The 18149-nt window shown below is 55.5% G+C and overlaps 1 protein-coding gene across 1 annotated transcript in view; it reads right to left on the bottom strand.

The window, feature by feature from the left end:
- Positions 1 to 18149, bottom strand: part of VAV2 (vav guanine nucleotide exchange factor 2) — a 193754-nt gene that overhangs the window by 84725 nt on the left and 90880 nt on the right. Inside the window, exon 3 of the mRNA XM_004388665.2 lies at positions 7749 to 7807. Within this exon, the coding sequence (XP_004388722.1) occupies positions 7749 to 7807 (59 nt within the window). The remainder of the gene's footprint in view (positions 1 to 7748; positions 7808 to 18149) is intronic.

The following is an 18149-nucleotide window of genomic DNA, read 5'->3' as shown; positions in this document are numbered from 1 at the left end:
CCACAGTGACCATGGGGTGCGTCTGTCCCTGGTACACTGACCCATGGCTAAGTTTATCCCACAGTGACTATGGGGTGCGTCTGTCCCTGGCACACTGACCCACAGTCAAGTTCATCCCACAGTGACTATCGGGTGCATCTGTCCCTGGCACACCAACCCATGGCCAAGTTTATCCCACAGTGACTACGGGGTGCATCTGTCCCTGGTACACCAACCCATGGCCAAGTTCATCCCACAGTGACTATGGGGTGCGTTTGTCCCTGGCGCACCAACCCACAGCCAAGTTCATCCCACCGTGACTATGGGGTGCGCCTGTCCCTGGCACACCAACCCATGGCCAAGTTTATCCCACAGTGACTATGGGGTGCGCCTGTCCCTGGCACACTGACCCACGGCCAAGTTCATCCCACAGTGACCATGATGACTGCGAGCTGAGCAGAGAGTCAGCTGCATGCTGTCTATTCAGAGGAAGATTTGGCCGAACTCCCGCCCCAGCACGGAGGCCCCAGCATCCCCCCGAGGGCTGCCGTCCCTGTTTCTCCCCGCCCCAGTGTCAAATGGCCAGTTTGTGTCCTTTGGACACTGCCCACGGCAGTGCTGTCAGAAAGCAGCACAGACAAGTGTTCGGGAGAGACCCCTTCGGTGGTGGGTGGTGAATGGAGGCGGCAGGCCCCTGGGTGGTGAGCACCCTTCTCAATGCGGGGGCGGGATGGGCCAAACACCACGATGCCAGCCCGTCTAAGCAAGTGACCAGGGCTTTTCCACACAGCCCCTACGAACCCCCCAAGGCGGGCACCATCATTACCAGAACAGACGGTGCCCGGGTCCCGGGGTGGATGACCCAGTAGGCAAGGTAAGCACCTGCTGACTTGTGCATACTTACCGGTCTGTAGTGAACAGCTATACAACTGCATGGGACTGTTCACTACACATTGTGAGACTGTTCCCTACAGATGAGGAAATAAGCACAGGTGAGCCTCCTGCTTACTTTGCTTACTTGGTCATCTGCTCCTTTCAGGGACTGTAAATCTGAAAAGAGGTTTTGATTCTGTAGGAAGGTGCTGTGGGGTTGGGGGAGAGAGAGATGCCAGCCAGACCTAGAAGCAGAATCTATGATGTGGTAAAAAAATGTGAACTTCTTCACTACAGATGATCTGGTAAGCAAGGTGAGCACCGTGTTTACCTCGCGGATTGGATAATCTGCCCCTGCCCAGGTGCAACGGGCGAGGGAAGGCTGGGAGCCCATCCGTCCACTCAGGCGTCCATGTGGAGGGCCTGGACATATACACACAAATGCTCTCATACAAAGACACACAGATACACATATGCCCCTCTCTACCCACCACATATACACACATAGGCACAACACACACACACACATACACACTCAACAAGCACATACAAACACACACACGACCCTCTCTACTTGACACATACGCACAACACACACACAACCGTCCCAACCTGACACACGCAGATATACACATATACAACCCTCCCAACGTCTCACACACGTACATACAAACATACGCAACACACACTCACAGACACACACACGACCCTCCCAACCTCATACATACACACATATACACAACACACACTCACAGATACACTCACAAACACATGCACGACCCTCCTTACCTGACACTTTTACAGACACATACACACACAGACACACAAACACAACACACCCAACCTGACCCATACACACACAGACACTACACACACACACACACACACACACACACAGCCCTCCCAACCTGACCCATACACACACAGACACTATACACACACACACACACACACACACAGCCCTCCCAACCTGACACAGACACACACACGTGTGCACAAGCACCATCTACCACAGTTCTGCCTGTCCCCGGAGGCCCACCAAGGGCCCAGGTGACCCTGGCAGAGGAGGAGGAGGAGACTGAAGCAATAGGCTGTGGGCATTTGGGGCAGCCGAGCCAGGCCAGGCTCCTGGGTAGCCTGACACCATCCCTCACTGAGCTGGCACTGGCCTGTGTTACCAACCATGGCAGGTGGGGGACGGGGTCCAGGGCAGGACCCAGCTGGATGGAGCCCTGGTAACCTGGAGACAGCCACAGGCGAGCCCACCCTCACCCCTCAGAGAGCTGGCCATGTGGGCCCAGGAGCACTGGGGGAGCCAGACCATAACCACGACACCAGCAATTCAAAGGGGGCCTCCCTGACCCCCCACCCCTGGGAAGGAATTTAATTCCCTCCAGTTACTCCCCTCCCACTGCCTACGCAGAAGGTGCCGACTCCATTATCATAATGAAAGGCGAGGAAGAAAGCCTCTCCAGTTAGGCTGGCCAGGGAGCCAGGCCCTTCCACGAGCCTGTCCCCCAGCGGGCCCACCAGGACACCAGCCGCCGTAACTGATGTCACCAGGTGGGGAGATTAGAGCCGCGTTGCTGGCAGGAAGCACTGCTGAGCACATGAACACTGCTGCTTCCCGTCCAAATCGCCTCTCTTGTGGGCGGTCCGATTATCTGGAACTAGCCAGGCAGCACGACGTGTGAAAAGAGATATTGCCAGCCTGGATGGGGGACAACAGAGAGAGCCAGGGACCTTGTGTCCAAGAGATGAGCTCCTGCTTAACCTGACACCACGCGTCACTGAGCTGGCACTGGCCTGGGTTACCAACCAGGGCAGGTGGGGGACGGGGTCCGGGGTGGGAGCCACACCGAGGCCTTCAAATACAGAAAGACTCTTGGGGAAGCAGAGGCAGGTCCAGGGCAGGGAAAACCCATGGAGCTTTTACTCGACCCCGGTCAGGCCCTTTGAGACTCTGATGACACTGCTCTCCTCCCTCCAAGCCCCGGTGCACTAGCTCCCCCCGGGGCCCATCACCGGCCCTCCAACTGGGACGTCTCACTTCGAGGGTACTTGGCCCCTTCTAGGTGATTCTGGAAGGCAACGCCAGGCTTGGGGGATGGAAGTCACAGACACAGACCCCAGCCCACCGTGTAGCCAAACGTTCTAGCTATCTGAGCAGAGAAGCTGGGCTCCGTGGGGCACAGCCACTGGGGGACAGAAGGCTGGGCCTTGGCAGGCCTGAAAGGAAGAAAGGGCGGGAGCCAGTACATCCACTGCTCACGCTGCCTCTGCCTTTGGCCTGTGGTCACATCAGCACCAGCCTCTCCCAACGGGAGCCCTGCATTGGAAGGTCTGACCCCCGTTAGCACCTGGAGTCAAGGTCTGTCCACTGCAGCCCACTACTCCCACCAATGGGGAGAGTGGGGGAGTGGTTCTCCAAAGCCACCATTATGCTTAGTTCCGGAATGTTCTGTCGTACTTAGATTTAGACACGGGTGTGTCTGTTATTCTGAGAATTCACTTCAAATTAAAGAAAGAAGCTCTGGCTCTCTGGGTCTGGGAGACATCCAGTTTCTCCCAGCCTGACCCTGTCCCACCCACCCTGTGCTGGCCATCAACTCAGGGCAGTGAAGTCACCGATAAAGCCAGGGTGGCCTGGCCCCTCTCAAATGGGGTTGGGGTCTCTTAGATTGGAGGAAAAGACCAAGCTGATGGCCCCCAAAATCAAACCAAACCCACTGCCGTCGAATCAATTCCAACTCATAACGACCCTACAGGACAGAGTAGAACTGTCCCATAGGGCTTCCAAGGGCAGCTAGTGGATTCGAACTGCTTGACCTTTCGGTTAGTAACCAAGTTCTTAACCACTGCACCGCCAGGGCTCCAACCAGATGGTCCCCAGGCACCCCAAATTAACTACTGAAATGGAATTTTGGGGTGACATGAACAGGTAGGATGCACTGTGGTGAAAGGCACCCCACGGCCAGTCTAAGTGGCCACCTCCCACTGGGCGGCATGGACGGGGCCCTCCCCTCTCTGATCCAGTTTCTGTATCACGTGATGGGGCAGACACAGCACCTGCCGAAGTGGGGTCCTGCGAGCCCACAGGGTCCCAGAGAAGCTAGGAGGGGCTGGAGGCCCAGGGGAGCCGCACACTCGGCAGGCTCCCCCAGGACACCTTGGTTCCAAGAGAGACGGCAAATGGAACAGGGCCTCTCTGCCTCATGTTCTCAGGAACCTGGGTGACATTTCACAGGCCGACTGCAGCTCCAGCAAGCCTCCTAGATGCCAGAGTGCAACTCATGGAGTTCATGCCTCCCAGACGCCCTCACAGCCCCTTCGGCCTGCACTGGGCCCCCACCCCCGGCCCCAGCTCCAAGCCTGCTCAGAGATGACCCGCCCACATCCGCTGTGCTGGGGGACGGCGTGTCGGCAGAGCGGGCGCACCGGGGTGGAGGGATGACCACAGACAGAAAGGACATGGGTGCCCGTGGTACCTGACCACTCCTCACCACCCTGACCCCTTCTCACCCCAAGAAACACAAGTCTTCCGTGAACTGACGGTTGTGGGGAACACTACAAAAGAGTCGATGCCCAAGCTGCCATGACCCATTACCATACACACCATGGCTTAAAACAACCCCGTCTATCCTCTCACAGCTCTGGAGGCCAGAAGTTCAAAATTGCCATGTTCAGCAGGGCTGTGCTCCTTCCGGAAGCTCTAGGGGAAGGTCCTTCTTTATCTCTTCCAGCTTCTGGTGACCCCAGTGTTCCTTGGTGTCATGGATTGAATTGTGTCCCCCCAAAATATGTGTCAGCTTAGTTAGGCCATGATTCCCAGTATCGTGTGGTTGTCCTCCATTTCGTGATTATAATTTTATGTTAAAGAGGATCAGGGTGAGATTGTAATAACCTTACTAAGGTCACATCCCTGATCCAATGTAAAGGGAGTTTCCCTGCGGTGTGGCCTGCGCCACCTTTTATCTCTCAAGCATTGAAAAGGAAAGGGAAGCGAGCAGAGAGGGGGACCTCATACCATCAAGAAAGCAGAGCCAGGAGCAGAGTGCATGGTTTGGACCCAGGGTCCCTGTAGGGAGAAGCTCTTAGTCTGGGGGAAGACTGATGAGAAGGACCTTCCTCCAGAGCCGACAGAGACAGAAAGCCTTCCGCAGGAGCTGACACCCTGAATTTGGACTTTCAGCCTACTTTACTGTGAAAAAATAAATTTCTCTTTCTTAAAGCCAACCACTTGTGGTATTGCTGTTATAGCAGCACTAAGTGACTAAGACACTGGACTTGCGGCCACATCACTCCAATCTCTGCTCCGTCTTCACATGTCTCCTCTGTGTCTCCCCGCTTCTGTCTCTTATAAGGATACTGGTCATTGGACTTAGGGACCACCCGAGTAATCCAGGATGACCTCATCTCGAGAGCCTTAACTAACGACATCTGAAGAGACCCTTATTCCAAACAGGGTCACATTCACAGGTTCAGGGGTTGAGAACATGGGTGTATCTTTTTGGAGGGCATCACTCAGCTCTACTACGCCGGCTAACAGCCAGTGGGGCTCACTTAGTGAGCTCACTTAGCACACCTTGGGCTCACACCTACCTTGCAAGGTGAGGGAACACCCCCAACCTACAGAAGAAGAGACAGAGGATCTGAGAGCATCCCTGCCTAACGTCACGCAGTGAGCAAGTGGATGACAGAGGCATCCTTCAAAGACTGCCCTGACCGCCAGGGCTGAGGGTGCCTTGGCCTCACCTTTTGGCTTTAACCACAGACAGCCTCATCCTTCAGCATCTCCCCCTTCCCAGCCATTCAGAGCTGTAACAGCCCCAAACCAGGACACCCCTCAATCCAGAGGGCGAGCTCTGGCCATGCACAGGGACCCATGTCCCCCTACACCAAGCCGATGACTTGCCATGGACCCCCGCTTCCAAGCCCCCTGCCAGCACCAGGGTGGGACTCGTGGATGAAGTCTCCATTCATCAGCCTCTGAGAAGCATAATTGAGGCTTTTATGGAAAACCAGCTCATTACGCAAAGTGCAGGGGTTGTGAAAACGATCGTTTTTTAAAGGAGCGTGCGGCTTCTATCCACCAGCAGAGGGGCGAGGCAGAGACTCCTCGGGGCGGCAGGCTTGGTTTGTGGGTTTTCAAAAAGGAGAGGATTTGCAAAAACTTGCTGCTAATTAATAATGCTATGAGCCGCTGGGCAACAAAGAGCTTAGTCCTGGTGGCGGCTCCCAGGATGTTTCTCGAAAAAAACACATATTGTCTTTGTACCCAGAAACAATGCATTTTTTTTTCTTAATTAAACATTTTTAGAAGGTCCCTGTCACAGACCTTACAATAAATCCAAACCAAACCCACTGCCATCAAGTCAAATAGCTACCTTAAAAAAACAGCCCACATAGCTGGGGGGCCTCAAAGGTATTTGGAATGTTCTAGATTGAAAGCTAGGTGGTGGGTACAGGGGGATTGTTTTGTTGTTATACCCCAGATATTGTATTTTTCTATAAGTTTAATACTTAATTTATAAAAAAAATTTAATAGCCTATTCCACACGTAAGATTAAAAACAAAACAAAACCAAAAAAATCTTAGTTCAAAGGCTTTTCTGAATCCTCTAAGAACCCAACAGCAGACGAGGTCCTGGGGGGTTCACCAACATTTGCTTCTGCCTGGTGACTCTGTGAACCAGGTGTTGGGGAGGTGAATGGTGGCCCCCCAAAAGACAGATTCACATCCTAATCTCTGGAACCTGTAAATGTGGCCATACTTGGAAAGAGGATCTTTGCAGGTGTGGTTAAGTGAAGGCTCTCGAGATGCGATCATTCTGGATTATCCAGGTGGGTCCCCAAATCCAATGACAATGTCCTCGGAAGAGAAGAGAAGAGGAGAAGACAGAACACAAGACACCATGTGAAGAAGAAGCAGAGGCTGGAGTGATTAGGCCACAAGCCAAGGGATGCGTGGGGCCACCAGAGGCTGGAAGAAGCAAGGAAGGAAGCCCACACCTGATTTCAGACTTCTGGCCTCCAGAGCTGAGAGAGAATGCATTTCTGTTGTTTAAGTCACTCAATGTGTAGTACTTTGTTACAGAGGCCCAGTGCGCCTGCTACTACTGTCGGGGGCCCCGGTACGAGCAGTGCCCCAAGGATAGCACCCCACAGACAGCATCAGGGTGAGGACCCTCCAAGTTCAGACCCCGCCCATGACTGTGCCAGGTGTGACCCCCGTCTACTCTGCCACCCAAGCCTCTCCTGCCCGTGTCTTCCTGAAGCATCCCTGCTCCTGTCCTTGTTCGCCTGCCCGATCTGGAATTAGGTCCCCATTTAGGTCTCTGCTCTGAGTCAGCATCCACAATGATGGTCTCCTACCAGGTGCCCCACCACCACCTGTGCCCTCCACAAGGCAGACGGGCCCAGCTGTCGGAGCACAGGAGTCTCAGACTAAATTCTGCCATCCACGCAGAATTAACAACGCCAGAGGGGAACCTCTGTGGGCTCCTCCCAGACGCCCACCTGGGCCCTGCGGCCCATCCTGGGCGGCTCTAGGCTCCAGCCCCCCGACTGCACACAAGCCCAGCTCCCTTGGCCCCCAAAGCTGTCGTGTGGAGAGCGCGTTTAGGTAGGCAATGGTCTGTGGAAGGATTAATTTGCTGATCTTATTACCTAAATCGAAAGAGATTTTGCAGCCATCAGTAACATGCTTGCGGATTTCCCTGGTGTGAGCTGAGGGCTCATCCTCCTCCCTGCCCAGCAGCCACTGCCAACCAGCAACTCGGCAGCATGGGGAAAACGCGCAAACCAGCCACAGGCAGGGAGATTTGCTTAAAACCCCAGTGTCTGACCAGTGGCCGTGGGACTGGGCCCCACGCAGCGGCGCGCACGGACGCTCACCTGATGCCTTTGTTCTGTGCGATGCTGTGCAGGGAGAGCCTGGACACGGCCGAGATGACCTGGGGAGACAAAGGGGACCAGGAGTCATCACAACACGGAAATACAGCGCTTGGTGGGGTGGGGAGCTGTGAACTAAGCACGCTTCATCTCGCGGAAAAACAGCACAACAGGTTACAGGCTAGAAGCCTATTTTGTACTGACTGTGCAAAACCTGTCATTTCGATGCACCGATGTTTGCTGAGCGCTGCCGCGCTGCCAGTGCGGTGCAGGGACTCAGCGCGAACCCCCACCCTGCTGCCTCCCGCACAGGGGTAACCACGCCCTGAGTCTCTCGCTCTGAGGCAGGGCGCACGCTCAGACCCGAGGCACGTTGCTGGGACCCCCGCTGAGACCACGCAACCACGCTGCTGGGGGGCCCCATGGAGACCACGCGACCACGCTGCTGGGGGGCCCCACGGAGACCATGCGACCACGCTGCTGGGGGCCCCGCTGAGACCACGCGACCACGCTGCTGGGCGGCCCCAAGGAGACCATACGACCACACTGCTGGGGGCCCCGCTGAGACCATGCTGCTGGGGGCCCCGCTGAGACCACACTGCTGGGGGCCCCGCTGAGACCACACTGCTGGGGGCCCCGCTGAGACCACGCGACAAAGTGGGGGCCCCGCTGAGACCACGCGACAAAGTGGGGGCCCCGTGCTGCTGTTTAGAAGGTCACTGCATGATAAATAGCAAGTCACGTTCACAGGAGGCAGTGATCTATTTCAGATGGGGAAATGGAGGTGGGAGAGGTAAAGTGGCTTGTCCAGAGTCACACAGGAGCAGAGGGCACAGCGCAGACCCACACACTGAGCCCCCGTCTCTGTGTGGCCATGTGAACAATGCCCCCTCCCCTCCCTTGAGGGGCCAGGAAACAGACGGAAAGCAGAGCATGAGTTCAGTGCTGCACCACGAGGGCTCAGGGAGTCCCCCGGACTGACGATGTGTCAGAACGACAGTAGGGAACGCCCAGTGGATAAGCAGCTGCTGCTCTCTTCCCGCCTTTGCTCCAGCCAGCCCCCTCCGTACACACAGGACTCACCTGCCCTCAGGCTTCAAAAGGCCCCAGAGCCGTGGCTCTATGTACCTTCAAACGGCAGGCAGCAGGCAGGGAGGACCAGAGGCTCCAGAGATGATTACGGGGAAACTGAGGCAGGGGAGAGGGAGGGGGCTGACCCAGGCACAGAGAGCACAACACATCCAAGACATAACAAGCAACTGTTCACAACTCATTCAACAGGGCTTGGAGGCGCCTACTGTGCCAGATGCCATGTGTGAGTGAGCCGACCAGAGCCATGCCTTTGAGATGTCAGTGTGTGTGTGCAAGCGTGTGTATGTGTGTGCATGCAAGTTCACATGTGTGTATGCATGTGAGTTCACGTGTGTGCAGGTGTACGTGTGCATGAGTTCACACATGCATGTGTGCCCATGTGTGTGCATTCACATGTGTGCATTGTGTGTATGTTCGAGTTTGTGTGTGCACGTGTGTATGTGAGGTCACGTGTGCATGTGTGTGCATGGGAGTTCCTGTGTGCACGTATGTCGATTCACATGTGTATACACGTGTGCATGTGAGTTTGTATACATGTGTGTGCAAGAGCTTATGTGTGTACGTGTGTACCTGTGCATGCCTTTGTGTGTGTGCACTTGGTGTGCATGCGTACATGTGTGCGTGCAATTTCACATGTGCACACATTTGTGCATGTGTGTGCATGCATGTTCATACGTGTGCGTGCATGTGCCTTTGTGTATTGGGACAGGTAACAAGGCAATGACCCACAGCAACCACTGGCTGAATACATGGTGGGTGCTGCCCTCCTAGGAGCCGGGCCCAACGGGCTGTCCACACTCTTGGTCAGGGCGCCTCCTCACAGCCCCACAAGGCCAGTTCCACTGTGTGCATTTGGCAGAAGGGCAGGGTAAGGCCGGGGCAGCTGCCCAAGGCCATCCTCTGTGACGCGTCCCTGAGACCCCCCCCCCCCTTTACGGCTGTTTTACCTCTCCAGAAACTTTTTTAAAGGGCGGGGAAAAAACCCAAACCGTACAGAAGGGCCCTTTCTATCGCTGGTGAGACGGAAGAGCTGGCTGACAAGCGGCCTGCTGTGCACCGTCTTCCTGTGGGCGCTCAGGTTTCAGGGGCCGGGACTCACAGAAGTCATGAATCGCAGGACAACAGGGCTCTTCTGTGGTTTGCAGGCGAGACTAAATTGGCTCATTCTGCAGCCGGCCAGCCGTGGCCCCACCACTTGTGCGCTCCAAGGGGCCTTTCACAAAGAACGAGCAACTTGGCTGTGGCCGTTGTGCTCAGCTTTACGAGCTCTAAACATTCAGGGAGAACAAAACTTAGTGCAATATTGCTGGGTGTCCTTCCAGCGCTTTCACAGGTTCTACAGAAGTTAGAACTCGGCAAGCCCCTGGGTCGTCCAGTCCAAAGATGCAACTCTGCGGCACGAACCAAAGCCCTCATGCTTTCTGCAGCAGACAGCGCTCACCAGCTGGCACACGCCTCCCCAGTAAGCCAGACATGGGGTGGGACCCCTCTCAGCTGAGTGCTCATAGGCAGCAACAGTCGGCTGGCACTGGCACAGGGGCCGGACGGTGTGCCGACCCAGATTTAGGGCAAATGCCTCGTTTCATAGAGGTACGAACCAAGAAAAGGGCCCTGCCGGGATGCAGCACCATTTCTACAGGTGCTATGACCCATAGCCCTGAGCTGGCAGCTGCCCTGCTCCAGGACGGGAACTGTCACTGGTGATCTGTGACTTGCTCAGCACCAGTTCACCTCCTCAGACAGGCAGTTCCTTGAACAGGGTTAAATTTGACCCACACAGGAAACCAGCACGGAGCTCCAGCTGGCTGCGCAGAGGTGTCCTGTCCTGCAGCTGCCGGGGGGCTGCATCCTGGCTGTGTGGGCAGAAGAGGAAAGCGCGGGACCACTGCAGGGCTCCGTCACCCACGGGGGACCCCCGATGGGTGACTCAGGCCCAGGGCAGTATGCTGGGAGCAGACATGGGCCTCAAGACAGCGGTGGGACCCACTCAGGCAGCCCCTCGGGAAACCATCCTTCTGAAAAGTTAAGGAAGCAGAAGAGGGTCTCAATGCAGGAGTAGAGGGCCACAGTGGCCCCCCAAGCTGGTTCCCCAAGGCAGCCCCTCAAGCCAGACCCCTGAAAGTGGCCCCCAGTGCAGACCCCGACAAGACCAAGGTGGCCCCCCAAGGCGCCCTGATGCAGCCCATCCCACCCCAGGGACAGAGGAGCTGGCGGTGATCAACAAGCTCCTAGCCAAGGCTCCCGCCAGCTCTTCTGAGAATGTAAATGTTGAAGGATGACATTTTCCCAACTTTTACGTCCACTGTCTTCTGCGTCCCAGTTCGCAAATGCAATGAAGACACACCCCCTACTCTTCCCGCCTGGCCGTCTGGCCACCATCCACAACCAGCCCAGTCTTTGGGCTCAGTCCTTCACCAACCACATGTGGAGGGCCAGAGTCGCAGCCCTGAGTGAGCAGACGGAAGAGTGTCCTGGGGAGAGAGCGGGGGTGGGTACGTGAGGAGAAGACCCCCAGGACCCGGTCCTGCTGGAGAACCAGCACCCCCCTAGCTCTACCAGCTCCACGTAGACCACAACCCTGGCTTTCACTGCTGCGCATCCAGCACCACGCACACTACGGCTCAGTAAACACCCGGGACAGCCGAGGTGCGCATGCGCCACCATGGAGGGGGAGGTCCTGGCCCCCACCCAGCTGACCAGCTCTGAGCTCCACAGCTCTCTACCAGGTCTACCAGACGGGGCTGGGCTGATCCCCAAACACCAGGGGCCAAGCAGCAGATCTCTGGGCCCAGCGGCAACGGCTGATGGTGGAAGCAAGTGGACCCAGCAGTCTGTACTCATCTGTAAGGTCTGGAGTGGCTCAATGCGCAGCCGGAGTTGGGCATCCGCCCTGGGGACTAGTACTGACAGGTTCCCGGGGACTCGAGGAAGGCCAGGTGTGTCCTGGCTGTCCATCTTTGGACCCTGCAGGCACATGGGGCAGATCAGCACCTGTCCAACTGGCCAGAGCCAGCAAGTCCATCAGGAAGGCCTCGGGGAAACAGGCCAGATCTAGAGCGGGCAGGAAGAACGGGGTCGAGTGCAGACTTCGAGAATGGGACTTCCCCGGGCCCGTCACTGGGCCCCAAGCAGGGCAAGCCCCCCCGCGCTGGCTCCAGCTGCAGATGCACAGCCCTCCAGGGCAGGGGGAGCTGCAGGCAGCAAGGAGCGGGTGGCGGCGGGACACCTCCCAGGGGCCAGATGCCCTGGAGTGGCCGCCAGCAATCTTCCGAGTAGGGACGGGTCCCCACGTGATGGAGCCATCGCATTCTCTTGGGCATAACGGAGGAGGCAGCTGTTCTGATTTGCTCCCTGTCACCTCCCTGTCTGCCTGATCACACCTGACAGACAGGTGCAGGCTCCTGTCGGGAGGCTTTGCTGCTCAGCCTCAGCCTGCCGCGCGAGAAGCAGCTGGTGACGCTGCCCACCGGCACATCCTTGCCACGTGCACCGCAGGGTAACTCAGGCCCTCAGGGCTCAGCCTGAACTCCCCTCAGCCGCCACGTCCAGTTCACGACCAGGGCCATGGGAGCCCGGACACTGGCTGACATCTGCCCGGAGGTGCCCTGAGAATATTCTGGAAAGGCAGACCACGTCCCCAGCACCTTCTCAAAGGGCCCAGGACTCCCGAAAATGATTAAGCTGCTATCCCTCGGGTATCACGTTTATCAGCAGGTGGGGGGCTGCTCCAGGAGGTGGCTTCTCACCAACTCTCACAGGCCGTAGGTAGGATGTGGTCCCCCACATTGTGATTCTATGGGCACTTAGTCAACATGTACCAAACAGCTTCAAAATGTATAACCAAACCAGTTCCCATCAAGTCGATTCCGACCCATGGCGACCCTGTGTGTATCAGAATAGAACGGTGCTCCACAGGGTTTTCAATGGCTGATTTTTCAGAAGTAGATTGCCAGGCCTTTCTTCCAAGGTGCCTGTCATGGATTGAATTGTGTTCCCTAAAAAATGTGTGTAGCACCTTGGCTAGGTCATGATTCCCAGTATTGCATGATTGTGTTATCTGATGTGACTTCCTTATGTGTTGTAAACTCTACCACTATGATGAGATGATATGTGATCTCCTCACATGTTGCAAATTCTATCACTGTGATGAGTTTATACTGATGAGTTTGACAAGATCAGTGTCTTAATGCAATCTCTTTTGAGATATAAAAGAGACAAGCGAGCAGAGACACATGGAAACTCATACCACCAAGAAAGCAGTGCCGGGAGCAGAGTGCGTCCTTTGGACCTGAGGTTCCTGCGCAGAGAAGCTCCCAGACCAAAGGAAGACTGATGACACGGACCTTCCTCCAGAGCCGATGGAGAAAGCGTTCCCCTGGAGCTGATGCCCTGAATTTGGACATGTAGCCTACTGGACTGTGAGAGAATGGACTTTCTTTGTTGAAACCATCCAACTGTGGTATTTCTGTTGGAGTAGCACTAGATGACTGAGACAGTGCCTCTGGGTGGACTTGAACCTCGAACCTTTCAGTTAGCGGCCGGCCAAGTGTGATAACCATTTGCACCACCAGGAACTCCTTTAAAATGTGTTTTTAAAAAACTGTTGCCATCGAGTCAATTCTGAATGATGGAGACCCCATGTGACAGAGCAGAACTGCTCCCCAGAGATTTCTTGGCTGTAATCTTTACAGAAGCAGATCACCAGGTCTTTTTTCCATGGCGCTGCTGGGTGAGTTTGAGTCGCCAACCTTTACGTTAGTAGCTGATCACAAACCCCTTTGCCACCCAGGGACTTAAAATGTGTGCCCTCTGCCATTGAGTCAATTCTGACTCACAGCCACCCTATAGGACAGAATAGAATTGGCCCTAGGGTTTCCAAGGCTGTAATCTTTAAAGAAGCAGATTGCCACATCTTTCTCCCGCTAAAATGTGTTGTTGCTAGGTGCCATCAGGTTGGTTCTGACCCATAGCAACCCCATGGACAACAGAACAAAACACTGCTCGGTCCTGTGCCATCCTCACAATCCTTGCTACGTTTGAGCCCGTTGTAGCAGCCACTGTGTCAATCGACCTCATTGAGGGTCTTCCTCTTTTTGGCTGACCCTCTGCTTTACCAAGCATGATGTCCTTCTCCAGGGACTGATCCCTCATGAAACTTGTCCAAATTATGTGAGACAAAGTCTCAACATCCTCGCTTCTAACGAGAATTCTGGTTGTACTTTTATCAAGACAAACTTGTTCATTCTTCTGGCAGTCCCTGGTATATTCAATATTCTTCATCAACACCATACATAATTCAAAGGGGTCACTTCTAAAATGTACAGGTACCTTTAAAAATAATTCTGAGTTTCCACTCCGGGATGCGTGGAAGAATTTAGTTCCAAGGATCTTTGTTCACTGTACCGTTGTTTACAATGCTCCAAAAATCAGCAACAACTTGACTTCCCAACAATAGGAACCAGGAAAAAAAAAAAAGAAAGGACATAGCCACCAAGGGAATCCTGAGCCAGTTAAAATAATAACATACAAGGGAATTCATGGATACAAAATGTATTCATAAATATCTTCAGTGACAGAAACAGATTGTAAAACATGTACAACATGGTCTAACTTTTTAAAATATATATCCATAAAAAGGGCCTGGCAGATAATATGTGGAATGTTAGCAGTGACTATTCTGGGTGCTTTAAGGGGCCCTGGTGGTTCAGTGGCTAAGCGCTCGACTGCTAACCAAAAGGTTGGCAGTTCGAGCCCACCCAGCAGCATTTCCAGAGAAAGACCTGGCAATCTGCTTCCATAAACATTACAGCCAAGAAAACACTATGGGGCAGTTCTATTCTGTAACACACGGAGTCCCTATGAGTTTGGACCGACTCAATCTCACCCAACAACAGCTTTACTCCCCTTTGCCTGACTGTATTTTCTGCAAAAGACCTCTTTAAAGTGTTAAAAAGCAAAGATGTCACTTTGAGGACTAGGGTGTGCCTGACCCAAGTCGTGGTATTTTTAATCACTTCGTATGCATGAGAAAGCTGGACAATGAATAAAGAAGACAGAAGAAGAATTGATGCCTTTGAATTACGGTGTTGGCAAAGAATACTGAAGACACCATGGACTGTCAGAAGACAGTCCTACGCCCGGCCTCCCGGGCCCCGCCTCCCGGACCCCGCCTCCCGGGCCCCGCCTCCCGGGCCCCGCCTCCCGGGCCCCGCCTCCCGGACCCGGCCTCCTGGACCCTGCCTCCGGCCCCACCTGATGAAGTACAGCACCCGGGCAGGAAGAGGGGAAGGCGCACAGCTGGCCTGTTTCCACGCCCACCAGGCCCCGGAGCAGCGCTGCACTGCACTGTCCCACTCAGTCCTCACGCCGAGGCTGCCACACTATCATGCACGGCGGAACCAGAGGCCCAGCACCTGTCATCCAGTAGTTGTCCAAGGCCCACGTCTGCACATCAACCATGGGTCACACTGCCTTTGGTGGCATGCCTGGCACCCGGGGCTGACCCCAGGGGCCGCTGTGACCTCCAGGAGGAGAAGGTTCATGAAGACATGCAGACACGGGCCGCTCTGCGTGGCCCCACAAAGGCGCGGGGGACGGGGGCGGGAATCTTGTTCCAGTGTGCCTGCTGCTCAGCGGGTGCCAGCACACGGGAGGTCTCCGTAGTGAATTCCTGAAGGGTGGAAAGAGCAGCTTCTATCAGCTCACCACCAGTTCACTGCTCAAAGGGGGGCCTTTGTTCTCAAGACACCTGGGCTATTCCCATCCACGGCTCCGCGTTCACCTGAGACATGGGGAGCAGGAGACTCGGAGCCGGACAGAAGCCAGCCCTCCCAAGGCTTGCTCATCTCCTGTGTGTTAATCCTCTGGAGGATGCTCTCCCAGGTGGTGGCAGGAACCTTCCTTCCCCTTCATCCTTCTCACACTCAGACCTAACAATGGTCAGTGGGCCAGTAAGGAGCCTGCGGGCACAGGTCTGTGTGGGCACGGCTGGTCCTTGAGACGCATCTCTAGCAGACAGTGGGCCCCACTCAGACGGTGTGGAGGCGAGGTGGGTGCAGGGGGAAGGAAAGGAAGAGGAATGGGAGTGGACCTGGGCTCTGACCGGGAGGTGGTCTCTGGATAGGGGGAGCCCAGACAGTCCCAGGTTCAGAGCCACCCTTCCTGAGCAAATCATTTAACTCCCCAGAGGCTCGGTCTGCCCATCTGCAGAATGGGGATGACAGTGTCCATCCACAGACATTGGGTTAGAGGGACGTGCACTAGGCACCTGCTTACAGCAGGTGCTAGGGACCAGCTTGCAGACAGATGGGGCTTATATGACCCGGGGGGACAAGCTCCAGAGAGAAGCATATGGTCACCCCTGTCCTCCACTTGGATGGAAAACAGAAAGAGAACAAAGACTTAAGAAACGGGTGCTCAGGACAAATGTGAAAAGGTAGCAAGAAAGACAGAGACAGAGTGAATGGGATGGATGGCTGGCTGGATGGGTGAATGGGTGGGTGGATGGATGAGTGGGTGGATGGGTGGATGGGTGGGTGAGTGGGTGGATGGACGGATGCGTGGGTGGGTGGATAAATGAGTGGGTGGTTGGGTGGGTGGATGAGTGGGTAGATGGATGAATGGGTGAATGGATGGGTGGGTAGATGGATGGATGAGTGGGTGGATAAGTGAGTGGGTGGGTGGATGGGTGAGTGGGTGGATGGGTGAGTGGGTGGATGGGTGGGTGGATGGACGGACGGACGGACAGATGAGGTGAGCAGCAGAGGCCCCAACAAGAACCTCCTAATGATCAGAATAAGGGATACTGTTTAATGAGCACTTACTACATGCCAAGCAGTAGGACTAGCATGACACAAACATTATGCCCTGTATGTATTATCCCCTCCCCCACCTACCATTTGTTAAATGCAGACACTGGGAACCAGACAGAATAAGGACCTTGCCCCAGGTCACCCTGCTAGGAAGTAGCCGACTCAGGGCCTGAGCCACGTCTGCCTGAGCCAGGCCCTGCTTCCACCCATGCACCCCACCATCCATGAGGGAGACACAGCCACCCACAATCCCCTGTGCGCATGCTTCTGAGCTGCAGCTGGACCACATGTCCAGGCTCACTGTGGTTCTGAGGCCCTCCGAGGATGGAGGGGACCTCACGTGGGCCACCTGCAGGCCAGACTCAGACAACCTCACCTTTGTGCTCCCCCCTGCCCTGAGGTGACCTCGAAAGCCTCATGTGGAAGGTGACAAAGCTGCCATCGGCCTGGGTCCCTGGAGGCTTCATGGAGCAGAGACCACCGCCCACGTGTTGAGCGCCAAACACACACACACCCCCCAACGTGAGCAATACCTAGTGATGGGCTGTCCCGGGGACCCTGCTGGCTCAACAGGCAGACTGATCAGAGAGCTTCTGGCCCAAATCCCTGCAGGCCATTAGGAATCAATAAGCAGGAACTGCAGCCCCAGCCTAGCCACACCTCGTCCTTATCAGCTATTACCAGGCATCTGGAGACACACTCCGCTCCAGGGGGCCAAATGGCAAGATTATCAAACCCATTTAATCTGTTGCCCCGGAAACTCACCTATCTGCCTCGGCAATCTCCAGCTCACAGCACTGCATATTCAGAAGCAGATCATTATAAACTGCTCTCTCCAGCTCAGCCCACACCCCTTCTGTTTTTTCTCCTTGTCACGGAGAGCAAGCGAGGTCAGGAAAACCTGGCGCGAACACCGTCAGAAGGACAAGCAGCCCAAGTGAGCGATTAATTACAAACGGCGTCCGACCGCAGCTCTTGTTCCGGCTGCACGGCTGCAGAAACAAACGCAAGCAGGAAACCCATGGCGTCCTTAGCCGCTGTGTGTGCCCAGCGCGGGCTCCTGGCCAGGAGGTTCTCCTTCAAGGGAGCCGGCAGGGTGCAGGAAGAAGAAAGACGGATGGGAACCAGGCCCTGGGCCCCAAGACGGCCGAGCGGCAAAATGGAAATCTCTGCTCTCTCACTTGAGTTTACAGGTGGGAACCCTGGGACCCAGAGAGGAAGATGCAGGTGACTGCAGAGACCACCAGGAACCCCCAGGCTCTGCCCTCCGGACTCAGGCCCCGGCTCTCACTCTCTTGACCTAGCTTCCGGTATAAGGACAGCTAACACGCGCTTAGGCTGCTGCCGCGCGATGACTTTGGTTCATTCTCTCAAAAGCCCCACGAAAGAGGACAGCCTGCTTCCCGTTTGGCGGACGTGAGACTGGACTCGGGGTGCATGGCTGGTATCTATGGAGCCAGGCCGACTGCTCCTGTCTGACCCCAGAGCCTCAGCCCTGCGC

The sequence above is a fragment of the Trichechus manatus genome, unplaced genomic scaffold, assembly GCF_000243295.1.
Source record: "Trichechus manatus latirostris isolate Lorelei unplaced genomic scaffold, TriManLat1.0 scaffold00214, whole genome shotgun sequence".
Lineage (NCBI taxonomy): Eukaryota > Metazoa > Chordata > Mammalia > Sirenia > Trichechidae > Trichechus > Trichechus manatus.
Note: the sequence above shows the minus strand (reverse complement) of the source record. Positions and strands in the feature narration are given on the sequence as shown.